Source organism: Leishmania donovani, chromosome 32, assembly GCF_000227135.1.
Source record: "Leishmania donovani BPK282A1 complete genome, chromosome 32".
NCBI classification, from domain to species: Eukaryota; Euglenozoa; class Kinetoplastea; order Trypanosomatida; family Trypanosomatidae; genus Leishmania; species Leishmania donovani.
In genome coordinates, this window is record NC_018259.1 from 681,553 (window position 1) to 708,313 (window position 26,761).

At 57.5% G+C, this 26,761-nt stretch overlaps 9 protein-coding genes across 9 annotated transcripts; all 9 read right to left on the reverse strand.

The window, feature by feature from the left end:
* Positions 1-362: 362 nt before the first annotated feature.
* Positions 363-1,334, reverse strand: LDBPK_321810 (coatomer epsilon subunit, putative; the record flags this gene model as incomplete). Its single annotated transcript, XM_003863549.1, has 1 exon — positions 363-1,334. One exon carries the CDS (start codon positions 1,332-1,334, stop codon positions 363-365), a length of 972 nt encoding a protein of 323 aa, XP_003863597.1.
* A 3,706-nt stretch (positions 1,335-5,040) lies between these two features.
* Positions 5,041-5,430, reverse strand: LDBPK_321820 (zinc finger protein 2, putative; the record flags this gene model as incomplete). Its single annotated transcript, XM_003863550.1, has 1 exon — positions 5,041-5,430. The coding sequence occupies one exon, from the start codon at positions 5,428-5,430 to the stop codon at positions 5,041-5,043; it is 390 nt and encodes a 129-aa protein (XP_003863598.1).
* Positions 5,431-7,220: 1,790 nt separating this feature from the next.
* Positions 7,221-9,557, reverse strand: LDBPK_321830 (hypothetical protein, conserved; the record flags this gene model as incomplete). The annotated part of the gene is made up of 1 exon (XM_003863551.1): positions 7,221-9,557. The coding sequence occupies one exon, from the start codon at positions 9,555-9,557 to the stop codon at positions 7,221-7,223; it is 2,337 nt and encodes a 778-aa protein (XP_003863599.1).
* Positions 9,558-11,345: 1,788 nt separating this feature from the next.
* On the reverse strand, positions 11,346-12,845 carry LDBPK_321840 (hypothetical protein, conserved; the record flags this gene model as incomplete). Its single annotated transcript, XM_003863552.1, has 1 exon — positions 11,346-12,845. One exon carries the CDS (start codon positions 12,843-12,845, stop codon positions 11,346-11,348), a length of 1,500 nt encoding a protein of 499 aa, XP_003863600.1.
* Positions 12,846-14,147: 1,302 nt separating this feature from the next.
* On the reverse strand, positions 14,148-15,689 carry LDBPK_321850 (hypothetical protein, conserved; the record flags this gene model as incomplete). The annotated part of the gene is made up of 1 exon (XM_003863553.1): positions 14,148-15,689. The coding sequence occupies one exon, from the start codon at positions 15,687-15,689 to the stop codon at positions 14,148-14,150; it is 1,542 nt and encodes a 513-aa protein (XP_003863601.1).
* A 797-nt stretch (positions 15,690-16,486) lies between these two features.
* On the reverse strand, positions 16,487-17,026 carry LDBPK_321860 (hypothetical protein, conserved; the record flags this gene model as incomplete). Its single annotated transcript, XM_003863554.1, has 1 exon — positions 16,487-17,026. One exon carries the CDS (start codon positions 17,024-17,026, stop codon positions 16,487-16,489), a length of 540 nt encoding a protein of 179 aa, XP_003863602.1.
* A 788-nt stretch (positions 17,027-17,814) lies between these two features.
* Positions 17,815-19,677, reverse strand: LDBPK_321870 (hypothetical protein, conserved; the record flags this gene model as incomplete). Its single annotated transcript, XM_003863555.1, has 1 exon — positions 17,815-19,677. The coding sequence occupies one exon, from the start codon at positions 19,675-19,677 to the stop codon at positions 17,815-17,817; it is 1,863 nt and encodes a 620-aa protein (XP_003863603.1).
* A 1,167-nt stretch (positions 19,678-20,844) lies between these two features.
* LDBPK_321880 (hypothetical protein, conserved) lies at positions 20,845-21,579 on the reverse strand (the record flags this gene model as incomplete). The annotated part of the gene is made up of 1 exon (XM_003863556.1): positions 20,845-21,579. One exon carries the CDS (start codon positions 21,577-21,579, stop codon positions 20,845-20,847), a length of 735 nt encoding a protein of 244 aa, XP_003863604.1.
* An 840-nt stretch (positions 21,580-22,419) lies between these two features.
* LDBPK_321890 (hypothetical protein, conserved) lies at positions 22,420-22,881 on the reverse strand (the record flags this gene model as incomplete). The annotated part of the gene is made up of 1 exon (XM_003863557.1): positions 22,420-22,881. The coding sequence occupies one exon, from the start codon at positions 22,879-22,881 to the stop codon at positions 22,420-22,422; it is 462 nt and encodes a 153-aa protein (XP_003863605.1).
* Positions 22,882-26,761: the final 3,880 nt, after the last annotated feature.

Below are 26,761 nucleotides of genomic sequence, written 5' to 3' on the forward strand. Positions count from 1 at the left end.
GGTGAATGAAGGAGACGGCGGAGTGAAACAAGGCAGAAAGGTGGCCCCGTTGCCTTGATGTTTTCGCTTTCATGTCCCGTCAGCCGTGAGCAGACACCGATGCTACCCTACAGCATCTGCTCCGCTCTCGCCCCACGACGAGCAGGGTGTGCGCACGTGTAATGGCCCAGGGTGCGCACATGCCTCCCTTCCTCGCCCCGCCTCGCCACTAGCAACCAAGTCGGTAGGACGCGCGTCGCACTCGCTTGACAACGAGAGCCGCGCGTGTGCACGGTCGCCTACTATGGCGCGCGCAAGGGGACTCCTTATAGTACCAGCGTCCTTGGCCACAGCGCTGCCTGAGAGCCGATGTCCGTGTGCAGCTACTCCTCCAACATGAAAGCGCTAATATCTTCGTCGAGGTTCCGCTCCTTGGCGTGGTAGGCCTGGCCCCACGTACCATGCATCGAGGCCGCCTGCTGGATGTAGCGCTCGGCGTCGTCGAGGGACTTCGCTTTGTGGGCACTGACGGCGGCGAGGTTCACCAGTGTGGCCTCATCGTTGGAGCGGACGGCTAGCGCGTCGAGCAGCGAGCGCTCAGCCGCGTCGTAGTCCTTGAGACCCATGTGCGCCAGGGCCATCAAGTTCGACACCATGATGCTCTGCCCACACCGCAGCTGCACCTCCTTGAAGGCGGATACGGCCGCGTTATAGTTGGCCACGTGCACGTCAGATGCGGCCTGATGGAGGGAAACAATGCCGCTGTACAGTATGGTCACGATCGCCTCGCTGTCCACCTGCTCCATGCGCTTTACCTCTTTCGCCGCCTCATCTGGTCGATTCAGCCGCAGCAGCGCCTCTGCCGCCACACCGTGCAGCTCCACCGTGTAGCGCCTGACCAGCGCCCCCTCCGGAGTGGGCAACTCGCCGAGCCACTTCTTTGCCAGCGTCAGCGCCCCGATGACGTCTTGCTGGTAAAGCAGGGCTGTGGTAGCGAATACAGCCTTGTAGACAGCGTCCGCCGCCACATTCTCCGCATCGCTTTGCAGACGCTGCGTGACGTTCGTGGCCGGATCGGAGAGGACACCGTAGTCGCGCGTAGCGCAAATGAGCTCTGCCCACGTGCGAATTGTCACGAGCAGCGGGTTGCTCTCCGAGCGCAGCTGACTGATAACGGCGTCGACTTGGCCGAGACCAATCTGACCCAGCGCGACCACCGCGTTCTTCTCCGCGTTGAAGGCGGCCACATCAGCCGGCCGGCTTGACAGAGCGCGTGCAGTGCTCCCGTCAGCGATCGCCTGATGGTAGTTGCCCACCACGAGGGCGTTGCGCACGTCAAAGAGGACGTCTGTCATTTGGCTGAGCCCTGTGCTTGCGGAAGCCCGCGGTGAGACTTTGGTAGCTACCTTTGCTCGCTGCAGCTTGCTCGCCTGCCGGGGGTGGTTTGTGGTTCTCGGTTTTTTAGTTTTTTTTTTCAAGGGGGGAGGGTCAGCACCTGGCAAATGAGCGAGCTTCGGGATTTGCCGACGTGCACGAGAGCGCCAAAAAAAAAAGAAAAAGCGGGAAAGGAACACAATGATTGGACAGCAGCAGAGGAGGAGGGCCGCCGCCGGCAGTATGGAAATCTTACTTTTTTCGGAGGGGGAAGGGCCTGGAATCTCTTCTTCTATAAGACGCTGATATGAACGGCCGTTTGCTTGATTTTTCTTTTCGTTCGCGTACGACAGCGTATCGCGGCATATGGGTGTGTGGTAGAGTCGCGCGGAGTGCGAGTTGATGGGATTACCAAGAGGGCACACAAAGGAGAACGCGTGCGTGCCCGGTGCATGTGAGCGTTGCAAGAGAAGTACCAGCATTACAAGAGCGATGTGAAAGCCAGAAGATGGACGGATCACAGCGGGGATGGCCCAGTCGTGAGACGACCGTTTGGCACAGTGAGGAGGGAGATGGCGGGAGTCGTGAAAGGCCGCGTGGAGATGCGATACCATGAAGGCTGCCTAGTTGTTTCTCATCACCCAGCCAATGTCAGCCCGCTTCCGCTGTCCTCGAGTGGAGAACGAAGAGCGCTGCGACGTTTCTGGTACGACTGTCAATCGCACGCGCGTGGCAGAGGCTGAGCACACCTTGCCGTTCGCAAAAAAAAAGTCATCATCGGGTACGAAGTGACGAATACGAGCGAAACACTTGTGTGCGTGCATGTGTCGATCAATCTTTTATTTTTGGTGGTGGGTTTTGCATTGTTGTTCTAGACTTAGTAGATTAAACAGCTAAAACAGAGGAACACACGAAAAAAAAGAGATAAATGAAGTGCAACCGTATGAAGAGTTTGTATGTATGCCTGAATGTATCCGTTCGTAGGTGAGAGTGAGTCCGCGGGACAGAGAGAGCACGCAAACATATACATGTGTATGTATATGCATCAAGACCCCCCTGTGCACACACAAACACCCTTTCCTTCGTGTTTGCCTCCTTCTACGTCACGCTGTATCACGATAGAACGCGCGTGTGGTGAGCACATCCGCGTATGTCACTCCTTTTCCGAGAGTGCCCCATGTATGCCACGTGGGAGCCACCGCTCTGCAAGGTTCGATCGCAGAGTACAAGCATGCGAAAAAGGAAAAAGACGAAAAGGGGGAAAACCAAAGCGAGACCGTATTACATGGCCAAGAGGCGTAGACGTGCATGCCGGGGCGCGTGCGGAGGCGAGAAGGATGATGGCAAAAAAAAGGGAATAACACGAGACAGACCAAACACAGCTCCAGCGGAATCAGGCGTGGGGATGAGCTGGTACGGAGAGAAGAGAGAAAAGGGCTGATTCTACCATATGAAGGTCCTTGTCAAACACGCGCACTCACGGTCACAAAAGCGCACGCGCAGAGGGAGAAAGAGAGAGGTCGAGAGTGCCAAGGGTATAACACGGGGAGAAGAGCGATGGAAGGGCGGCGGCGGGGCGAAGGAAAAAGGGGCTCTGTTCTCGTGTGCGGTCCACTCTTCCCAGTTTTTCTCCCATTTTAGCGAAAGACAATAATAATAAAAGCAAGGGCAACAAATAACAACAGGACGCCGAAAAGAGAATACCACCAGGCACAGGCGAAGCGGAAACGGAACGACGCAAAGAAAACACCGAATCGCACAAAACGAAGGAAGAAGACCCTGCGCGCAACACGGCCAAAAGAGGGGCAGGGAAACAAAAACAACGCCGAGAAGAGAGAAGCAAAAACAAGCAAAAAAGGTGGAACGCACAGATACACAAAGACTGTCAAAGGCCGCCACACAGATCCAGAGAGAGAAGGAGGCGTGAACAGGTGCACAGAAATGCAGGAAGACGGGGGTACGCCATCGAAAAAACAACCGACAGAGAAAGAGAACGCCTCAGAGAAAAGCAAAACCATAGAGAAAAGGGGGAGCGAGGAGGGGGGAAAGAGCACCAACACGCACGCACACACACACACACACACAGATGGTAAAAAATGCGCATTACGTAGAGGCTGTCTTTTTTGTTTGTTTTTCGAATGCCTTACTCGTTAATCGTTATGAATGGTCACCGACGGCACACACAAACACCCCGACCTGTTACACAATCAACAAGAGCACCCGTACTTCAGCAGGCAAAAAAAAAAAAACAAAAAGAGGCATCCTAGCGGGATAATAGCAACAAACGGGATGCTGAGGTTCACGACGGTCGAGAGCATTTCACAGGAGACCGTCAACTTGCACAGACCCACGCGGTGCAACACTCTTTCTCTATTCGCACCCATACACCGGTGCAGGGACACGAGCTCAGAGCCCCAGAGGCGTCTTCCCACGAAACGCAGACATTCAGACAAAAGAGAGCCACCACCGGCCTCGGTCCACCATGAAAACGCGGGCTAAACACGGCAACAGCACGATACAAACTCACATTACGGAGACCGACAAAACACACACACACACACACAAAGATCAAAACTAACGCTGCACCACAGCAAATGACCACCGGCAGCACCAGTCACCAAGAAAGCACCTATGCATAAACACGAATGCCCGCACTCTTCAGTCACTTCGTTACTATCGAGCCCAACAGATTTCTTTACAACAAGCATAATCAAACCATAGAACAAACAAAAAGGAGAGAAAAAAATGAGAGAAAAAGAGAGAAATAAAGAAGCATGAGCTCCACATCGAACTGAGCACTCCATCCCTCTTTCCCTCTCGATCACTCTTCGTCTACGTAGAAAAAGTTGACAACACACATGCTCTCTTAATGATCAAGAACAGAGGACAAAATTAGGTGGGGAGAAAAAAAAACAAAGAGCGAGCGCGACTACGCCAAAATGGCGCTTGCACTCGTGCAGCATCGGCGTCTATCTGTGTGTGTGTGTGTGTGTGTGCTCGAGAGAGAGGATCCCGCGGGCATCGCAGGACAACACATGATCGTGAGGGACCAAAAGACAAGACGTACAAAGGTGGCAGTGAAGGAGGCAAGCAAACGAGAAACGAAAGGAGGGATCTAGTCGACTAGTGCACGCGAATAGAGCCGGTGGGAAGCAGAGAGGGAGAGGGAGGCAGCAGAAACGGGAAAAGGGGGGAAGGAAGGAGCAGCAGTGGATAAGCGGACAATGGACGGATAGACACCTGTGAGAACGTACAAGGGAAGAAGAGCGGGCTCAAACAAGGTACGCGCACGATATGCCCTTTTCGTTTTTTTTCCTCTTGCGTTACCGTCACCCTTCTCTCTGCGACTTTCCCTCGCTCCTCTCTTAGCCCTCTTCCGTTATCTCATGTCTTACAGTTTGCCTTTTATGCGTTCCGCTTCACCTGCCCTTCGTCGCTGCTGTGCGTCGGATTCTGTCTATTTTGTTGTCTCGTTTTTGGTGTGCTCGCGCGCCCTCGGAGGCTCACGGGCCCTCCTCTCATGTGGTCGCCCGTGCTGTGCGCGCGGCTCTCTGTCCCTGCCGTCCTCCACAAACACACGCGCGAGACACTCGCAGAGAAAGCGGCAGAAACGCACGAAAAAAAAAAGTTGACAAAAACAGAGTATGGCACCCTGAGAGATAGGAGGCCTGTCCGCTACACTCCCTCCTACTTCGCGCTGTAGCCCGCGTCTGGAGCGGGGTTGAAGTGAGGGTGCGTCGACAGCTCCTCCGAGGAGTGGGCAAAGGCGCAGTTGGCCCCGTAAGAGCACGTGCCGCCGTTCTCAATGTTCATGCACATCTTTGTCTTGGCCTTGCTACGGTCGATACCGCGGCGCTGGCGCTGCGGGCCACGGTAGCTGCAGATGGACTGCTGCATGGTGTACTCCGCTGGTAGTTGCCAGTGCGTAGTACGAGTATTGTGGTCAATGTAATAGATTTCGCCGTTGGGAGTGTACGCCATCTCCCAGCCAGGAGGCATCGGCACCGGCGGCGGAACCATTGCCGCGTAGCTGCGGTTGTGGGTGCTGTAGCCACCAGCGTAGGAGTTCATCTGCATTTTTTGCGGTGAGAAGAGGAATAGTGTAAGAGCGCGGAAAACAGGCGTACAGGGACGCAAGTTTCTTAGAAAAACACACACGAAACAACTTTAGCACCGTCGGAACGAGGAGAACAAAAAAGGGGGAGGAAATGGAGCTGCGAAAACGCAGACAGAGGGCCTTCACACAAAAAGAGAGAAAGCAAAGGGAGGGAGCGAAAGGATAGCGGCGGCAGGGGCGAGCTGAAATCACGGCAAAAAAGAGACTCTGTCGGTTACTCTCTTTCTCTCTCTTGGTCTGTCGAATCTGTCGGCGCGCCTGCACGTCTTTCTATGTGCGTGAGAACAACGGAGAGCGACCCAGAGGCGCAGAGAAGGAGCAGTAGCGTAGAGCGGGAGTTGCTCGGCTAGCTGGAGAAACCGCTGACGAGAGAGAGAGAGACGATGCACCAAGAGGAGTGGGTAGACGCACCGAAAACAAAATGAACACGAAAAAGGGCAAGTCGAAGGACAAAAAAAAACGAAAACGAAGAGAACGGAAAACAACAACGACAAAGAAAAAAAGGGAAGGGGGAAGGAGGAGAGGCGCGCAAGAAGAAAGGCAAATCTCTGCGTGCCCGTTTTCCGTCGTTGATGTCGTTGTTCGAGGGAACAGAGAGAGAGGGCAGCGCGGTGGCGGCGCGAGGACAAGCGTAAATGCGCCAAGAAGGTGTTGGGATTGAAGTGGGAATGAGGAGCGCCGTGAAGCGCCATGGAGAGGGTGGGCGCGTGGCAGGCCCAATAAGGGCAGACGTCGGCCAAAGACGAGAAGAAAAGGGACGAAGACGCAGAGAGTGAGTGAGTAAGTGAGTGTTGGTGCGAACGTACGGGACATGTGAAAGTCGCCGAACAAAAAAATCGAGAAGAGACTTCTGTGAGGAAGCGAACGTGGGCGCCAGAGTGCGGCGCGCGGGAGAGTCTGTTGCTCTTGTCCGCCTCTCCCCTCCTTTCTACCCTCTGCTCTCTTTTCCGTGTCCGTCAATGCCTTTTTTTTTTGTGGGAGCATGGGCGGGAGAGGAGTACACGTGGGTAGCGACTCGTGCACAGCACCAACAGTGCCAGAGAAGGACTTCGCCATACGCTCGTCGAGCCCAAGATAGCCCTGTCTTCATCTCGGCAGTTTTTTTGAGAATATGAGGTGCGCACGCAGCCATGATGGAGCGTGAGGGCGAGGAAGACGACGACTACGAGATTTCAACCGCACAAGGGCGCTTTCTCTTGTTCGTTCATGCCATTGCAGTTTGACTTGTGATACTTGACAACTTAGACGTCGCACATTACATCCGTACACCTTTACCTATCCTTTTTTTTTCTGCTTCTTCCTTTAGCGGTGGCTGAGTTAAATCGAACTTGTGAGCCACACGAAACCGAAAACAAAATGGAAAAGAGGGGATCGACCGACTTACGTAAGCACTCATATGGAGAAAAAGGACAGACACGCAAGCAAGCACCTTCGCACGGGCCTCAGCTCGCCACGGGAGACTCTGAACGCATAGCGGACAACATCGAACGAGAGAGAGAGAGGGCTGGGCACCAAGAATTTCGGCAGGGAGGGGGTGGGCAACGCGATCAATGCACCAGCTCCCACAGACTTTCGTCCTCCTTTGCTCATCCTCACTGGAGCTGTAGCAGCTGTATTCCGGCACCAGCAGATTGCGCACTCGCATGGAAGCGAGTTCCGGCACCAAGTACGCACAAGCCGTAGTGAGGCGGACTAGCTCACACTCGATAAGCACAGCAGGAAAACCCCCCTTCAGCTGTGGTCGTTGCACCTACTTCTTCATAGAGCGGAAGAGTTTCTTCTTCTTGTGCGCTGGTGCGCATTTCCCTTCGGCGCTGCTAGATCCCTCCGTAGCCTTCGACTCCACGCCCTTGTCTATCTCCTCGCGCTGGCGCTTCAGAATGTTGCGCAGTGTCGGGTCAACGCCGTTGCCGCGGCGCTTCTTCTCCTCGGAAACGTCCGACAGCCACTCCTCTGCCCGCATGAAGGCGACATTCTTCATGGCGTCTGCGAGCTGTGCGCTGCCGACGGACATCATTGTGTCCAGCACCACGCGACCGGCCCACGGCGAGACCGCCAGCTCGAAGACGTGCGGCTTCAGCTCGTTCATGAGCAGCTTGCGCTCGCGGTCGAGCTGGCGTGTGCGCACCTCTCGCAGCAGCGCCTGTACGACATAGCACGCGTGCGTGTGCAAGGCGTAGGAGACAAGTGCATGAGAGAGGACCTCGTAGTGCTTGGCCCGGTTCAGCTCCCGTTGCTCCTTGCGGCTCACCCTCTTCACCTCTTTTTTCTCCCCCGTATCGGTCACACCCTCCTCATCTACCGCGTCAGCGCAGCTGCCGTCGGTGCACTTTGCCTCCTCCATCTCCTCCTCCTTCGTTGCCTCAGAGATGAGCTGGTTCACTGTCTGCACCACCGTCGCATCTGGTGCATAGGCTAGCAGCTTCTGCATCACACGCGAGCCCTGCGCGTACGAGAGAGAGTCATGCAGGTGTGCCGCGTAGTAGCTCGAAAGCGCCGCCACCAACGGCGCCCGCACCTCCTCCGGGGCAAACTGAAGGATCGACTGCAAGAGGAAGGATGCCGCGGGGTGCGTGACGAGGCTCGTGAATTCGGTAGAGTTGAGCAGTACCGCCAGGACGTCGCTGGCAAACCCGCCGGTGAGGTCGGTCTCCACCATCTTCTGCAGCACTGGGGAGCTGACGGAGTTTTGCGCGAGTGTGACAGCGTCGTGCACAAGGAGCTGGGTATCTTTCCCCGGTATGGTGTCGCGAGCAACCTCGACAAAGGCGCGCAGCAGAACCGACCGCACCGGGTCAGTGGCGACGTCTACAATGGAGCTCCTGGCAACATCCTTGTTGCTAGATGGCTCCGCCTCGTCGCTCTTCGTTGCCTTCTTTTTCTTGGGGCCCTTCTTGTCGGGTCTCGAAGTGGCAGTCGTGTCCGCCGCACCAGCCGTACTCGACCCCGCGTCCCTACCGTTGGACTGCGCGCCTGCAGGAGTCGACAACAGCATGGCATCAAACAGCCCCTTGCGCGCCGCCTCCACAAAACGCACGGCCGCCACGCCCACGAGCACCGCCCCCTTCGTGTGCGTGATGGCGTGCAGGATGTCGGCGCTTGCAGATAGCGCCGACCACAAGTCGGCGCGTTGCACATCGTCACCGTGCTCGAGAACCGCACAGTAGACATGGACATTCGCAGGTATGTCGGTGGCCGCTACAGATTTCGCAGAGATGGAGCCAGTGCCGAAGTCGGGCAACCCGTACTCGTCTTCATCGCTACCGCGTTTCTTAGCCAGGCCTTCCAGCGGTGCCGAGGCGGGCAGCAGGTAGTCCGCCGCGAACTCGCTCACGTGTGCCGCAATCGCGTCCTTTACCTCGACCGGCGTGCGAATGTGACGCAGCAACGCTGTGAGCACGAGCGACTCCTCGGCGGAGCGGAAGAGCGCTAAAACGGACTTGTCGAGCGCGTCAGAGGCTGCCACCGCGGCATCATCGCCTTCTGGGTCTGCCTTCGCGTAAGATGGAAAGAGCGCCTCAATCGTTTTGCTGCACCCGTCAGCGACACACTCGACGTACTTGGCCACCACGCGCATGCCATATGGATGGAGACTGAGGCTCGTCAGGTGCGGTAGAAAATGTGGAAGCACCACTTCGACGCACGCCGGCACCTCCATTAACTTCTGCGCCACGTGGTTGCCAAACGGATGCTCGCAGAGGCGCCTGAACTCGTCCTCGTCCACGTTCAGCACGAACGCCTCAGCGATCTCCTTCTTCTGGCGCACCGGTACCTTTTCCAGCATGCGCTGCAGCACGGAGTTTCCCACCGGCGACTGGGCCAGGTCAAGTAGCTTCCTACGCACGTGGTAGAGCATTTTTACGCGATCCATGTTCTCGCAGTGGTCCAAGAGCGTCAGGAGAATGTGATGCGTCGTCTTGTTGAGAGAGAGTCCATAGACGGCTGGAAGGAGCTTCTGCACCACCTTGGCCCGCTGCGCCGGCTTGCCGTACAGCACAATCGCCTCCACCTGTTTCAGCGGCAGCGACTTCCCCATCGCCACGCGCTGCGCGGTGTTCTTGAGAAAATCCAGCTTCATTCCCGGCATGGCTGGTGGGCGCGTGTGTTTCTCTTTGCGTGTGGGAAAAAGAAGAGAGCAAAGCCGAACGCGAAATCGTGCAGCCGCGACGCAGTGCGCTGTCTAGGCGCCTCTCTTTGCGGGAAACGGGGGAGGGGCCTCAGTGAGGATGCTGAAGGTGCAGTGGCTTCTCCCAGCAGCGCAGAGAGAGGCGAATGAAGGCGATCAAAGTCGCAAAGAAGAGAAGGGTCATGCCGCAAGACGAAGAGGGTTCGGGGAAGCATAGGTCAAGGAGCTGGGCTCTTGCCCGCGCACCTCTGTCACAAAGGAAAGCAAGGCACTCATCGATGCTGGGCTGCGGCCAGAAATGCAAAGCCAGCTTTGGAGACGAAGCATGCGTGCGTGTGTGGGGATTCCCACTCACATGCTGCTTGCCTCCAACCGCCAAAACTTCCACTCAGGCAACTCTTGATGGAGAGACACCACACATGCAGCCGAGACATGATCCTGCTGCGCCAGTACACACGTCATGTGCGCGCATGGCCAAGCGTTGAGTAGGGCATCCGCTTTTGTGCGGCCATCGCCTTTTCGTTGGCACAGACGCCGTTCTCATGTGTGTGTGTGTGTGTGTGGGCCGATGGGCGTTGCTGTGTTCATTCATCTGGGCGACGCTTTTGTCTCATTTTCTGCCCTGCGTAGCACAGCCCGGCAACAAGGCAGAGATGCACACGTTCCAAAGACGGGGGAGAAATACATCAACGAGACAGAGAAGGGTACTTGAGAGCTGGAAGGAATATGTGCATACGCACATACGTACACATATGCATATGTACATACACGTATGCCCCCCTCTCTCTCTCTTTCGTCATCAGATGGCGAAGGGTACATGGACAAATGAGAAGGACAACTGGCAGACTGACACAGGAGACACACATGCGCGCCTATGCATATATATATACATACGCGGGGTGTGCGCTGAGCAAGAAAGAGAGGTGATGGAGGTCGGGGTGGCCATAAGCGAGAGCCTATCGAGGACGAACGAGGGTCACCAGAGGTGAGGTCCATAAGGCAAAGCCACCTACCACCACCACGAAACAGAAGGTGGGAGTGCGGAGGAGGATGCCGCAAACACGAGACACCAACATCAACATAAGGCATACAAAACGAAGATACAGCGAAAAAAAAATCGAGAGCGCGGCACACTGCAGGAATGACTCACAGCGGCGGTAAACAGATCGAGGGGAGGGACGGGGAAGGAGACGAACGAAACAGAAATATAAATAAAAGACCCGGAAAAAGATGCGCACAGCGAAACAAACAAGAAGCAGCAGCTGCGTCACGAGTTTGGTGCGGTGGCATAATAGTCTACATGTGCACGTGATGGCAAGAGAAAACAAGAAGCGAAGGCGGGGTGGCCGTTGTTCTCGGCAATTCCTAACACGCCGTTCAAAGTGCAGGAGGACGCCGATGGCAAGGCTCGAGATAACCGTGAGTTAGGTGGTGGTTGTGGGGTAAGGGGAAGAGGAGTGGGGGAGGGCAACAAAGAGGCTGAAAGAGGACTTGAGTCTTCACATACATCATCGATGCTTCAGTCCTCACACACACACACACACACACAAGAAAAGAGACACAACAGAAAGGTGAGCAGCAAGTTCCAAAGGAGGCTCGGAAAATGTGCGCGTGATTGTGCAGTTATGTCTTCAAATGTGCGGCAGAGCTCGCGCACGTCAGACAGAGACAGACACACCCGCCCGCAGGTTTGTAAGCCCCTTTCGACGGCCTAGTCTTCAGCGACATCCACAAAGACCTAAATCCTCCCTACTCTGCGTTCTGCATTGCCTCGTCGACTTCACGTTTCGCCAGCGCGCTGAGTTGCTTGCACGCTTCCGGATCTGTAATCTCGCCTGTGACCAAACGCAGGTACGCCAGGTCATCAACTTCATCGGCGTTGGCTTCTGCCGTCGTGCTTGCACCCTCCGCCAACGCCCCGCTCAGCGGAGAGAAGTTGTCCGGTACGGTGGAGGAGGAGCTCTGCGGACTCGGCTGCTCTAGCGCGCCTGCCTCCGCAATCGCTGCCTGGTCTTTGGGAGGATGCGCACCCTCCTCGGTGCTCTTTCTCGAAACGTGCGGCTGCACGCACGGGTCACCACCCATGCCGTCGTCTGGCTCAGGTAGCGGGCGCGCGCGCTGACGCAGCAGGTGCTCCTTGACTTCTTTCTTCTGTGCTGCACGGCGCGCCGTAGCAGCGTCCGCGCTAGCCTCACGCTTCTTCCGCTCCCGAGTCGCCTCCTGGGCAGCGTACATACCGTCCACTTCGAGGCGCGTGATTTGCATCCGGCACATCGCCTCCTCCTCCAGCACATTCTCGCGCGCCGCAGCCGCCGCCTCCTGAACATCGATCACAGCGCGCAGCCCTCGAAGCTCTACGTAGCGCCGATCCTTCGCTGCCTGCAGGCGCGCCCGCCCCTCCTCCTGAAAGAGAGCCTCATCCGTCACCGGCAGCGTCCCATCCAACAGCGGCGCCGGGTCCTCGCCCGTGTTGATCGCCAGGGGGCCAAGCGCAGCGGTGGTACAGCAGCTCGACGTACTTTTCTGTAGCAACTGGGCCAAGTAGGCTCGGGAGCTGCGCGCACACGAGGCACGATGAGAGCCTTTTGCCAGTGCTAATCTGCTCCCTAGAAACTTTGCCGCACCGGTACCGCGGCGGGCGTCCGTGAGGCGAGAATCCTCCCCTGGGGATTTGATGAAGCACCCGGCCCCGAGAGGGCGGTTCTCTTTGTGCCAGCGAAACACTTCGCCAAGGTCGGCGGCCTGCTCACGAAGGATGCTCTCGCAGCCCGCAGCGTGTGCCGGGAGCAGCGCCTCAAACTCGATAGCCAACAACTGTGCCATGCGCTCGTCGTGCAGCCGAAGGGCCACATTTTTCTCGATCCCCTTCATCATGGCTTGCCGCTCCTCTGCCCGCTTCTGTGCGTCCCTGATCACCAGCTCTGCTGCCTCGTCTCCAGCTAGCAGCTCGGCGCGCGCCTGCAAGGCCTCAATGATCAGGTTTGTGAAAGCAACCTCCTCGCCGGCGAGAAGGTGGTTACGCATGTTCTCCTCTGCGGAGATGTGATAGTGGAACTGCGCCTCGCGAAAGAAAAGTTCGAAGATAGCCTCGTCGTCGCCATTGCCCTCCGCAGCATCGCTGTCGTGTGTGCCTGCAACGACTAGCGCGCGCATTGGAAAGGCAGGACTGGACTTGGCTGCTCTCGTCGCACCGTCCAAAGGGAACGGAGATGCCGCGACGGCAGAAATGGCGGCAGCTCCTGCTCGCATGTTCCGCCGCCCGCGCATGAAGGACGCGGTGATGGAGATGTGGTGGCCGTCATGTTGCCGGTGCTGCTTCCACTTGTACGGACTAGGTGGACGAGGAGGCAGCTCGTCCATCAGGCTGTGGGGCTTCTTCACGAGTTTGCGGCTGGCAGCAGACGACTCTCGCCTGTCGCTACATCTAGCTGCGGTGGGACGCTGCATGGGTGTAACTGGTCCAAGGGCAGAAGAGGAGTGCGCAGAGACCCGAATCTACTTAACGGGTCGCTCGGTGACGGATGCCGTGCGCTAGCACACAGAAAGGCAGAGGCGTGCTCCCGTCCTTCTGTGCGTGCGTGAATTCGTAAGAAAGTGAGCTCGACGTCCAACGAATGATGCATTCATTGCGCTTTCGTATGGTTACGCTCGCCAGCAAGGCATGCGAAAAGTGGAGAGAGAGTGAGAACGGCCATGTGGCAAGAAAAGGGGGAAAAACATTGAACGACGAGAAGGTTTGAGCACGGGACTCAGAGAGACGGAGACTTCTGGAGACGATCGGGAAGCCATGCGACGATTCTTCTTCTCCGGCCCGCTTGCGTGTGAGTGCGAAGTAGAGAGAGTGCAAGAGCTGCACTCTCACACGAATGACACCAGTAGTAGTTCGCACGTATCTCTCAACGCACACAGCGCCCCGTGCAGGGCTGCATCGCCACCACCCTCTCCCCCTCCCTCCTCCCCGCCTATCTCCGTCATTATGGCTCAAACGCAGAGAAAACAGAAGCACGAGCATCAGCGTGCGCTGAACGTTTAATGCTCAGAGCACGCTTGTCTTACCTTTAGCTGAGATACGTCGAGGAGACCCCCTCGGAGGGGCACGAGCGCACACGAGGCTCTCCAACTCTGAGTCGCCACCACGCGCCCAACAGCGCCTTTCCAGTGTTGCCATGGGCGGTTGCCCTTGCTTTGTGTAAGAGAAAAAGAGGGCGCACCTCTTCCGCTTGAAAAACACGTCCCCGCCGTCCCCCCCCCCCTCCAAGCGAGAAAAGGAGAAAAAAAAAGCCGGCAGCGCAAGAAACAGCAAGATCCAAGCCTGGATTGTGGCACGCGGACACACACACACCTGCACACACCTACACGTGCGGACGGTGACAGGCGCAACATTGCCATCGCCGTGCTGGCCACAATGACGCAGGAGCTTTCGCTGGGCAGTGCCCCGCAGTTCCGGCATTTTCTTAAACACGGTACGCGAACGGATGCGCCGCCACCGCTAAACAGAGCTCATACGCTGCTACTGCCGCCGCTAGATACACCTCCCATCTGCGCAGCTGCTCAGTGCGGATACACCACAGGTACACCGTTGGCCCCCATCGTCGTACGCCGCGACCACCCCAAACCACGCTGCATGCTCCCGTCCATGCTGCGCGTTGGTAGCGCCTGAGCCCAGAAGTGCGGGTCATCGCCCATGTTTACCGACCCATCTGGGCGGTGGCGCGCGCGCACGCGCAGCTTCTCTGGTCGCATCGCGTGGAACTCTAGGAGAGCCTCGATTTCCTCGTCGACTGGCGCCGCCGGTTCAGGTAGCCCGACTTTCTCATAGTACTCCTGGACCTGAATGTCCCACTTGGTGGTGAAGAAGGTAACGGCGCAAGGGTCTGCCGGGATCGCCCCCTCGACGGCGCGCAGGCTGGCTAAGCAGGCCGCTGAAGCGCTTGGTAGCACCTTCAGCCCGGACTGCTTCGTGAGAGCACTGTGCAGGCGGTAATTGCTGCGCTGAGCTAGGGGGAAGTCCCGCTGCTCCTCGGTCGCTGTCATCGGCTTCACGTGTGGCACGTGGTTGGTTTGCTTGAAGAGAAGGCACAGATGCCGCGTCGTTCCTGCGTCCTCGGTGGGCAGCGGGGCAACGTAGGGGACAACAACGTCCCCCTTGCTATGCAGACCCTCCGTGTCCACGACCGCGCCGTCCACCGTGGGAAACGCTTGCGGAGCTCTCAGATTAGCTACCATGTAGTTAAGGAAAAAGCCACGATCAGCCCTCTGCCGATCGTGCGAGAGTGGCACGCGATACGGGTAGTCAGGGGAAAGCATGATAAACGTGTAGTAGTTCACAGCCGCGTGTGAAGACTGCTTGCGAGTCACATCAGCTGCTTCTCCAGCATTGCTAGCTGCGCTCGCGGCGGCAGGCGCTTCCTCAAAAAGGAAGACGCTCGGTGGTTGCTGAACGTCTGTCAGCTCCATGTAGTTGCCGCAATGCGCCGTGAACCAAAAATTGCGCGGCGTCATCTTCGTCTGCGCCGGCGGCGGCGGAATCTTGTCCCCGTTCTCGTCCGTGAGCCGTGCACGTGTGTTGTACTGACCTGGAAAGACAACAGAGAGGTTCACGTTGGCGTGGATATGCGGGACGTAGTGCGGCATGATCTCGTGCTTGCGCAGGTACCGCAGCAGGCAGGCGCGATGCTCGATCCAGCGTGGCGACTGCGACGATGGCACGAGCACGCGGTGGTCGTCTTCGGGAACCGGCGGGTAGGCCGTTCGCTCGAAATCGGTAGCGTTCCAGTAAATGAAAAAATCCGGCGGCGGGGTCAAGTTGAAGAGATGCGGTGTGTCGAGCTCCGTCTCATACACAGGGTACTCGAACATGCTGTCCGACAGAATCGTTTTCTCATACGGGTATTGAAAGTCGTGCAGTGCCTCTGGGCGGGGCAGCTTCTCGATTTGACGCGCCTTCCGGTCCCTCTCGCGTTGTTCACGCGACCGGGCATCCTTCGTGCTGGATTGCGTTTTCCAGCCCGGCATGTGGTACCATTCAGCGGCGTATTGCAGGACGCGCCCCGCACACGACGCCGCCACAGAGCTCGGCAGAAAGCGTCTCATGGCCTGCGCTGGTGAAGCTCCTTCTGCAGTGGCGGACGGAGCGAGGTGAGCCGAGCCCGCGTCCGAAAGAAAAAAATTCCTCTTGGCAGTCCACACAGCGAGGAAGAGGACGGGGGATGAGAAGAGGAGAAACAATCTTGGAGAGGATACGTAAATCACATGAACAGAAAAAGACGCCGTCACTCCTGGTGGTCGCAGCATTCAGCTCAACGCGAAATGCAGCCGCCAAAGGCACGAGAAACAAACGCCGTGAATGGACAGGGCGCGGGAGGGGGTGGCAACTTTGGCACCTCAAGTTCGTTAGCCACCAGTGCACTCGTGGAATCATCGGCCAGCACATTTTGGTCCGGCTCACCTCGGAAGGAGAGAGAGAAAGAGAGCCTGTGCAGAAGACTAAAAGGGAAAAACAGCACTTCCTTTGTGAGCCTTTCTTCTCTGTCTCTGACCGTGTGCCGTTTGGACGTCCATGAGTAGTCGCCACACACGAACACACACACATACCGACTGTTCCCCGACTCTTCAGCTGCTGCACCGACAGCCGGCTTCGAACGGGGGAAGGGGGTTGATGTGCTTGGAAGCAGGAGGGTGATTGGACGGTGGGCAGAGAGACAAGAAAAGGGTTCGTGGCGGGATGCAACACCCTGAGGGTTGCTTGCCACTGCAAAAGAACTGAACAGGGAATCTGGCAACATGCCGGCAAAGCAGAACTATCATACATCGCTGAAAGGCCGACCGCCATGTAGAGCACACGAAAAAGCAGATGTGTATGTGCGTGGGCTCTTTCCATTTTTTCTGCTTCACTCGTCCTCCTTCTTCGACTTCTTCGCGAAGAACGCCTGCTTGTAGGTAGTGACGGGCACCATCAATCCCCCGTCCGACGCCGCTTGCGCGTTGCGGTCAAGGTAGCGCTGCCGCTCGCACTCATCTGCCGTCTGGCCGCCGAGGAAGTTCATGTGCTTTAGCCAGTCCGCGTCTTCGGTGTAGCGGATCATGTTATTGCGGAAGAGGCGATACACCTCTTCCTCCTGCTCACCAAAGTAGGCGCGCGTTGACTCCTTGATGTGCAGGACACTGTACCCGTTCACAGGGTCCTCGATGTCCGCCTCCTCAAGGCCGATGGACTTAATGAAGTCGCAGAGCGAGGTGTCGCGGTTCACCGTGCCGTGGCGGCGCCGCTCTTCTCGCTGCGCCTCAATGACGTGAACAGGAATCACCGAGATCTCCTGCGCGGTGAGGAAATCAAAGTCGCGGTGGGGAAGCTTGAGCACAGCTACGTCGCGTCGCTCCCTGCCAAGCTGCTCATACTCCGCCTCTGCTTCTTCCACCAAGTTGCGCATTGTCGCGCCGCTGTCGGACTGTGCGAGCCCAAGTGACGGCAACGACTAATGAGATGCACACCGTCGCCGGCAACGGTGCTGATACCCGCACAGAGTAGAGCCGCGCCTTCGTAGCCTGCATCACCACCAGAGAGAGAGAGGGGAGAGGGAGAGAGAGGGAGAAGGGGGCAAAAAGGTGAGATGCAGCAGGAGACGCAAGGAAGGAAATAAAGGGCAACGTGCGAGGCGCACCAAACAGAACGACAGCAGCCCCAAGGAGAGCCGCTGCCTATGCCGGTGCGTGCGAAAGGAGTCTCACAGACCCGTACACAACCGCGCACTTTCGCGTGTTCGCCTACTGGCAGAGCGCTCAGATCTGGGAAGGGTGCGCATCACTATCCTGGGCTCAAAGGACGAGGTGCGCCGGAGAGGAGGAGGGAGCAGGCGCGACATTAGACCCCATCGCACCATCTTCAGGCCCATGACAGGGCAACCACTAGCACGAGCACGGTGGTGCGCTCGTGAATCATGGATGCGTGTCGTGCTGCTGTTCGTTGAATTTCACCGCGGTGTGTGAATGGGCGTTACTCGGAGTTCCACTTGCACATCGCCGGAGAACGGGATGGAGAGAAGAAGACGCAGCAAGACATCAGCCACCTGCCTCTCTTCCTCGCCTATTACCGGCTCGCTGCTGCGGACTTGTATCCGTGACCGTACCCACGCCTGCAGGATAAATACGCGGGCGACGAGAACCTTCTTTCTCCTGCCTTTTACCGGAAATGTGCAACACCACCGGGACGGCACACAGCTCAAAAGAGGTCATCGAGGAGCTCATCCTTGGCCACCTTGCGCGTTCGCAGGAACGCCATCAGCTCCTTCGGCTTGGCCTCCAGCTCCTTCATCTCAAAAAACTGCTGCACCGTCGCCTCCACCGAGTCCTTCTCACTGCCGTACACGGGGCTGCAGGTCATTGGCGGGTACACGACTGGGAGGTACTGGGCCTTCTGCTGGAAAGGCGTCAACCGCGCGCTGAGCGGGTGCACGATGCTGGGGACGCGGAGGACGCACCCTGCCTTTGGCCAGCACCAGCTCATCCCCCAGTACACGGCCAGCCATTCCTCCATGGTGGATGGAGCTTCTGCGCTGGGCGAGGCACAGTACGGAGCGCTCTGTAGCACCGCGTGCATCTCCGGGTTGCCGCCGTGGAGAAGACGATCAAGTGCGGCGCGAGAGCTGTCAGAGAGACCGTAGTGCTCTTGGTTGACGGCCAGCGCATGTAGCGAGAGCACGGCGCGCCGGCGTATCGCTGCATGGTACGACGTCGCCTCCTCGTGCTCCTCGAAGACTCGGATCAGGTAGGGTACCACCTGTCCTGCAACAAAGCTGTCGTCCTGCAGATCTTGCTGAAGGTAGGCGTATATGATGGGGCTCGCTTGCCATCGAGCGCAGCGGTGGAGAAAGTATGAGACGTCGTCGAGCCACAGATTTGAGATGCGGCGCTGCTCGACGACAACGCAGTCTCGCAACGCGATCGAGGTTTGCGCGAGGTTTGGCGGAACGATGAGCGGCGCCCCACCGCTTTCAAGAACTGCAACCGTGAGAACTGGCAGGAGGGCAGCATCGCACGGGAGCGCCTCGTCTGGAGTTTGGAAGAGGTCCAGCGCCACCACCTTGCCGCGCATGTTCGCCTCGTCATCATGCAGCACCCAATCATATCCGCCTTTCGGCGCGAAGATGGCCAGCATTGCCGGCACATGGGCACTCCGGGCCGCTGGCGACACTGCTGCTTCTGCTGCTGTGCTCTCGGGATACAAGAGAGATCGAATGCGCATCGCAGTGGTGCCGCTGCCCCCTGACGAAGGCGACGCCGACGGAGGTGATCGTAGTGTCGGGTCTGAGAGACCCACTTTTGCATCCCCATCGTCGCTGTGATCCACTGGTAAAGGCAGCGCGGCCTGCATCGCGAACTCGCCGCAGTCGTTCAGGTGCCAGTGCCGCACCATGCCCCGTTGTGACACCCACGTGGCCTGGTCGCAAACGGCCCCATCGGCGACAAACGACGGCCATAAAAGGCGCTCACCAAGGACAGGGATTGGCGGACAGCCATCGCTGCGGTGAAACAGCTGCAGGTCCAGCACCTCCTCCGCTTCCGAGACGTCACATGGCACCAGGGCAGTAGCAGCACCGACCGCTTCCAGCTCTTGCAGACTGAGCGGCACCTCGACACCGCGAGTGTGGTGAAACACCTCTTCGAAGGAGGAGATCATCTTGTGAAAGGAGGACACGCGCATGTCCACTCCAGGTGCTCCCCAGCCGCGACGTAAAGCAATCTGCGGCTTGGGGAACGCAGCCCAACGCGCGTCAGTCAGCCAGCGTAGACTATCTGGACCACACGCGGTGTGGGCCGCCGCCGCACGCATCTTGCTCGCACGCACGGGCACCCCGGCCTCAAGGTACGGCATGAGCTCTTCTTCGGAGAGGAGGAGGTCCTCCGATGACGCCCCAGCTCCAGCCTCCGCTGTCGGCGCGAGGACGCATCGCCACTTGGCCGAGACCGCGGAAGCGTCGAAGGGTGCTGGAAGCGGCAGTTGGCTCAGCACATCGCGAAGCGCGAAGACGAGGAGGCCGCAGTGGGTCTCCGTCGGTGGTGCCGGTGTTGACGGGTCCGCCATTGCGAAAGGGGATGGCACGCGCACAGCGAGAAAACGCAAGCCCGAGAAATGCAGCAGATTTTCCACAGTTATGTAGTTATTGTGCCCTTCGATGGTCCCCGTAGGAGTTCAGTCGCAGTGAGTAGTTTTCAACGTGCACACACAAACACAGCCTCTGAAGCCAAGGCTCGAATCAGAATTGAGCGAGACAACAGATCTGCTGGTGCGCGCCACACGGATTAGCTCTCGCTTGCCGAGCCCTCGATAAGTCTGCTACTCCGATATCACGCGGGGTGGAACCTCGAGCGGAAGTGGAATCCAAAACCCGTAGAGAGAAGGATCTCGGACGAGGGCGGATAAACAGTCGGACGCAGTCTCACGCGTAAGCACGAAGGATACAGTGAGGGAGCGTGTGTGTGTGTGAAAGAGGGGTGAAGACGGAGGGAGGGGGAGAAAGGAGGCAAGAAGCCCAGCAGAGACGTTGTGTTGGGATGGACAAGCACGCATACTGCTTCTGCAGCGATCTATACCGCATGGAGCCACGCCTAAGGTGGAGGCTGAGCTGTGCTCATGCACAGGTGCAACGGTGAAGGTGGACGACCATGGTTGTGAGCCTACCTCCTCTCACTCTCTGAGAAACGTCGGCGCACGCGAGAATAAAGCAGGCAGCAGTGCACCTTTTCTTGTTACCACGCTGCCACTATCCTCACCCGGAGGTATGCTATCTGCAATATGCATGCGTGACGACGGTTGGAAGCGAGAGAAGGAACGTACAACACAATACGCGGATATCCCAAGTTCGTTTTCTTTCTTTTTTCGTGTTCTTTTTTTTCGTCTTCTCGTGTTGCCGTTGGAGAGACGAGGGGGTGTGATAGTCTTTTTAAACGGTACTTTAGACCAAAACAGAATCAAAGAGAAACGACGGAGCACGGGCTCGCATGGACCTGGGTACACATACGTGCGCATGCTGGTACGGGGGGGGGGGGGGGAAGGGCCACACCACTCTGGAAGAGGCAAGCTTCAAGACCGAGGACAAGAGCCCCCTCCCCGCACGCACTGCATTCGCCTTTGCAGATGCCTTAGAGCAGCATCCGTTTCTGGTGCGCCACGAGAAAAACAATCGATGCGCGATGTCCTTACACCGGCTACTGCACCTGCGTTAGTCCCACACCGCCTCTGGCACCGCGCTCAATAGAGGGAGCGAGTGGGCACCTTGCGAGACCGCTCATGAAAGCTCCCGTTTCTACTGGTATTCTGGCGATTGTGCGAGCTCCGACCGCCACGGGCGCTGCCGCGGCCGCCGCGCTGAGCTGAGCGGAAACCGCGAATACCCTGTCCGCGACGACCGGCACCGCCACCACGCCCGTGCTTGCCGCCAGGTGCAGTGGAATCCTTGTTTGCTGCCAAACATGCGCCACCTCTGCGTGGAGTAGTACCACGGCATGCGCCACCGCCACCACGAGCATAGCCCGCTTGCCTGCATTGCACAGCACGGCGCCGGGAGCTGGCGATATCCTCTTGCTCCTCCTCCTCCTCGTCAACGTCATCCACGTCGAACGCGCTGTTCGCCCGGCTGCCAAGCGAGGAGGAGTCGCTACCCTCGTCCTCATCCATCTCGCTCTCCTCCGCGCCACTGCCCTTTCCCGCCAGGCCGCCTTCCCCGGAAGCCTCAGCGCCATCCTTTGGTGCGTCCTTCGCCTTCTCCGCCGCCCGCTCCGCCTTGCGGCGGAGTATGTACGATTCCATCAGCGCTGTCATGTGGCTGTCTTCTTGAACAGCGAACTTGCGCGCCGCGATGCGGCCTAGTCGCTTCTTGAGCCGAATAACACGCTTCGTTTTGGCTAGCTTCGCTTGCTTCTCCTTGCGCCGCTCGGAGCGCGACTTCATGGGGTCAAAGCCCCGGCTGTACAAGTTACCGCGCATGGGGCTACTGCTGACAACTTCCCATACATAAACAAGTACCAGCACACGAGATTGCCGTGACGCCGACGGCCGACGAGGTGGTGGGAGACGAGAGCGCGTGAGTCTCTGCCTGCGTTTGTAGAACGCAAGCGCGCCGTAGCGTCCAAAAAGGGCGAGGGAGCACTTGCAAGGAGGCAGGATGGTACGGCTCGCCGCACAGAGTCGATGGGAGCGCACAGAGAAGGGGAGGTGAAAGATGCATGAGCCTTCGTGAATCAGGGAGGACAAAAAGAGAAGAGCGCTTCGCTTGGATTCGGCTTCCTTGCAGGCACGCCAACAACATCGCACACAGCGTTCCGCTCACTGCGCAGGCGGTCGACGGGTAGCTCAAACGGCACAGAAAGATGTGCTCGCGGAATTCCAGGTCTCACGGGCGACTCCTGGAAAAAGCAGGGATGATCACCTATCGAGCTGGGTGGCCTCGTCTTCATGCTTGTGCCCTAGGCAAGCTTTTCGCCTGCAGGGACGGGCAGAGCTTGGCAGACAATGACAACGCTGTGCAGACAGACCCACACCCCCAATCCACTAATTGCCGCAGTACAGTCGGCGGAAGCGCAAGGCACACAGACGCGCGCACAGAAAAGAATTTTTTGAAACCACTACCTCCGCGTGCACGGATGCCCTCCCATGTACACGCCGCGCGTGAGGAGCGGAGGGAAGGGGATTCCATCGAGTTCGTTCAGCAGGCGCAATGAGCAAGCCGCCGACACCCTGGAGGTCCGCGCCGAATGCACGCGACAAGGCACCCGCCCACTCGTCGGCCCTGCAGAGGGCCCTAGCCAGGTACTCACACCTTGTGCGTCAGCGATGGCGTTTGCGGCCACACTTCTTGGATGCATTGGATCGACCCACAAAACGGCCGGCCTCAAACCCAGCGTTGTAGAAAGACTGCACAAGTGCCTGAATGTCCTCAGGAAGGCCATTCAAAGATGGGAAGCTGCGCGAAATCATCTCGGACTTTGCCGACATCGATCCCCGTTGCACTCGCACCTCTCCCTCCGATGCGGCTGTGCTTGACGATGTCGCCGAAGCGGCCACACGCCCCGTCTCGCCGTCCGATCTCTCGGTTTCCGTGGACAGGACGGATTCGTCGTCATCCTGCGTCTCCTCACGAGCATCTTTCACGGCGCTGGCATTGTCGAGTTGCTCATTGAACAACTTCAACAAATACGCATCGTCCCAGAGCGCCTCGTCGGCACGCGAGTAGGTTTCGCATGTTGCCAGCTTGCCGTTGCGGCCGCGCGAGCGTCGCGCACTAGACATGGAAGCGAAGCAAATTCGAAGGCAAAGGGAACGAGAGGAAAACGAACAACGGCGGCGCGGGGCACCTTGCAAGAACGAAACGAAGCCTTTGCGCCACACTTGCTCCACGACGGAGCGAAGCGAACGCAACCACAGCACAAAGGAAAAAAGCGCCAACGACAGGGAGTAGGGCACCGCTCAGAGTAGCGGCACACGAAGAGGGTGGGGGTGGGGGACCCCGTGCATGTTGTTTGTAACCCATGAAATCGGAAACGGCAAGAAAGAAGGGGGGAGAAGACAGCTGGCGGTGCACACGACGAGCACAGCCTTGAATCTGAGCTCAATGCACTGCCCGTCAAAGCTGAGCAGTGCACCAGCCGTGGCAAGGGGCAGAACACGGGCAGTAGCCACTACTGCGCATCAGCCAGTCGCCCACGTCATCGCTTCGCCAGAGACAGGAATAGAGCCGCCGAAGCGAAGACAAAATCCTGCGCGATCCACCACCGCCACCCCCTCCTTTACAGAGGTGATGGCGCATACATGATGATGGCAAGAGGCGCACATACACCTACGACAGGTGGCTTTTGCTTTTCTTTCTTTACACTGTTAGTCTACCACGAAAAAGTTAACAAATACACGCATACAGAACCACAGAAGTCCCCTATCGCTGTAAGAATAGGGCTGAATCCTGGTCGTCTAGGCCGAGCCCGCCGGCCTCAGAGGCGGGCCATGTCCCTAGCGGGTTCCTCTTGTCTTTCCCCATCCTTTCTCAGCGCACCGTGATCGACAGCAGACAAACATGAGTGCCCCTTATACATTGATATCAGCTGGATGAGTCCAGTCTCCTGCGCGAGGGCGGGGGCCGTAGTGTCTGCCATGCGTTGAGTAGGGGGGGGTGTTCCACGTGCATGCCGGGTGAGCTCAAAGAGGATGCTGTCCAGGTTCAGGTCAGGGCCCTCTGAGGCCCTGCACGCCCTGCCTTGTGCCACACCTATCCCTCTGCGTCACGTAAAGCCGCTCTAATCCATCACGTGGTGTAGAGACTCGCCCATGCTGGACCTGGAGGCCTCGATAGCGCAACGCCGTGGGGTTCTCGTCATGCTTCCGATATCTTCGCCACATCAGCCGGTCCGGCCAAATACAGGAAATGACGCATGTTTCTGCATCCACGCGTTTTGGGGTTCATTGGTATGGGATTTCTCTCCGTCTTCTCCGTCGATCACTCGTGCTCTTCTCCCCTCTGCACGCCTTGTTCGGATGCGATAAGCCGTGCCGTCTGTGTTTGGCAGCACGTGCGCGCAGTGCTCGCATTGCGGGATTTCGGGGCCTGTTTCAGAACGACGCTGCTGCTGCTGCCCAGGTGACTCGTTGTCTGCATCTTCCATGTTCGCCGACGTCACGGGGAGGGGGGTGCCTGGACGGCTTGCCGACACGTGCCGCGTTTCCCTGAGCCTTTGGCCGCATGGAGCACTCCGCGGCTTCTTCAATCCACACGCCCGTGGCAGACGTAACCGTTTATTGAGCAAAAGTCGGAATAGCAACAACATCCACATCACGACAGCATCAGAGGGGCGTGGTGTCCGCCCCTCACCACAGAAGAAGAGTCCAGTATTGCTGCTTCCTTCACAAACCAAAGCAGCCGAGGGCGTGCGTGAGGAAAGAGGACAGAGAGCGGAGAAAAGAGAAGGTAAGAGAGAAGCCGCCTCCGTGAGGGGTGAAGCAACGTCGAATGAAAAATTGTCGAGGATAAACAGAAGGGACGGAGAAAAAGAGCGAAAAGAAGGGACAAGTCAATCGGGGGAAACAGAAAGTGAAGTAGAGCCCCTCTCCCCCTCTCCACACCCCAACCATCCAAGCCATATGCACACGGGCACACACACATAGAGAGAGATGTGGAAGCACAACAGAAACGAGAGAACCAGAATGCAAAAAAGAAAAATCTCTCGCTGCTGCTGCTGCTGAATGCAATACAAGAAAGGAAACCAGCAGAACAGACAAGCGAACCAGCAAAGGTAGCTTCCTCTCTTTCTTTTTGGTTTTGAGGTGTGACCGATGAGCTCATGAGGAGGAGGGGGAAGGTGTGTAACGGCGCACAAGAAAAAAAAAAGAAACAGAAAGGCAGACGTGAAGCAAAGTTATATATATATATATATTTATACATGTTCTCTCCCTCCCTTGTTGTTGTCGCATTTCATGCGGTTTACAGAGGCCTCGCTGCGAAACAAGAAGGGCCATAATATATAGTAGAACGGGCGACAGCATCACAGCCCTGTCCCAACCCAGATAGACTCCGTTGGATGTAGCCGTGGTGCCAACAGCAACAAAAGCGGGGTGATGTCACTCTTGCTATTGGGAAGGTTACACACAAGCAGAAGAAAAAAAGGGCAGGCCTTGTAGATCGTAGGGAAAGGTTGCTCAGGCACACCGGATGCAAGTTTACCTGCTCTCACAGACATGAACGTGAGAGCGTCTACGATGCTGGGAAAAGGGGAGCGAGGCCAGAAAGACTAACAGAAATGCGCAGAGAGAGACAGTGTGGTACGCAGGAGGAGCTCGTACACGCTCGCGTGAACAACGGCACAGGTGCAGCGGGGAAAACAAAGGTGGACAGGCGCCCGAACGTGAGGCGCCTTCACCCTCACCAACGACCACCACCCCGTCCGCCGGCCTCCATCATGATATGCGAGAGAGAAGACGCAAAAGACCAGACCTTCTCGCCACACACCAAATAAAAAAAAAGGATACCTGTCGCGAGAGAGAGATACACATGTCACCGTCATTCCTGCCGCTTTCTAAACACCCTCCCATGAGGAAAGCGCCGCAGAGGCACTGCCAGAGACGCCAGGCAGCTCCAAAATGAGAACAGACAAAATAAAAGGAGCCGCTCACCTATGCGAGCGCAGAAAGGTGAGAAGGAACGCTGGCGAGAACAGTAGAATTTGTGGTGCTCGTGCTGGCCGCACTTGCCCACACACAGAACTAGACAGCGACACAATCCGTCACGCTGAACAATACGCACAACGACGCGAACCGCGCGAAAGAGAGCAACGGAGCTGCAGGGAGGTCCCTCACCGACCGCAGAGCGACGACGTTGTGATGAATGAGAGGTGAAAAGCAAAAAGCGGAAAGAGGAGGATGCAGAGAAGAAGAGAGCCCCGAGACAAAGACGGAACCGAAAACGACCTTGGGGAACAAACAACGACAAAAAAAAGGAAAAAACTCAGACAAGACACAAAGAGCAAAACGAAAAAAAACACAAGACAACAACATCAGCAGCACTTGGGTAAAGGCGTTTGTTTCCGTTCGCTAACGTCAGTGTGTGTGTGTGTGTGTTTGTGAGTCCGACGACAGGGGGACGGGGGCCGAGATGAAAGAAAGAAGAAGGAGGGTGTGTAACACGGAGGGCCGCACGCGCAGGCACAGAGTGCGTCCTTTATTCAATAGCATGCACACGCGTCTATGTTGTGTCTGTGTACAGAAGAGAGTGCAGAGCCGCCTGCCCTTACAGCTTCCTCAACACACCTGGTGGAAACATGCAGGGGGGGGTGGATAGCGTGGGGTGGGGGGGCTTACTCTCAAGGCACGGACAGTGAAAGCAACGCGAGAAAAAAAACCATAAGGCCTTTTCGAATCCTTCTCGAGCAAACATGAAACTACAGATACAGCTGACAGTTGAAGCGATCGCTTTCACTGAACACGGGAACCGAGCACACACACACAAAACAAGAAATATCACTCGTCCTCATCCCTCGATCGCGCCGCACCGCGGTGGCTCGATCAAAAGCCACCACGACAGCGAAACAGAGCAAGCAAAGGAAGGACGCTTTCACATCTGTGCTTCCCCCGAATGGAGCGGTGCACTCGCTGGCGGGCGAACGAAAGGAGGGGTGATGGGGCAGGT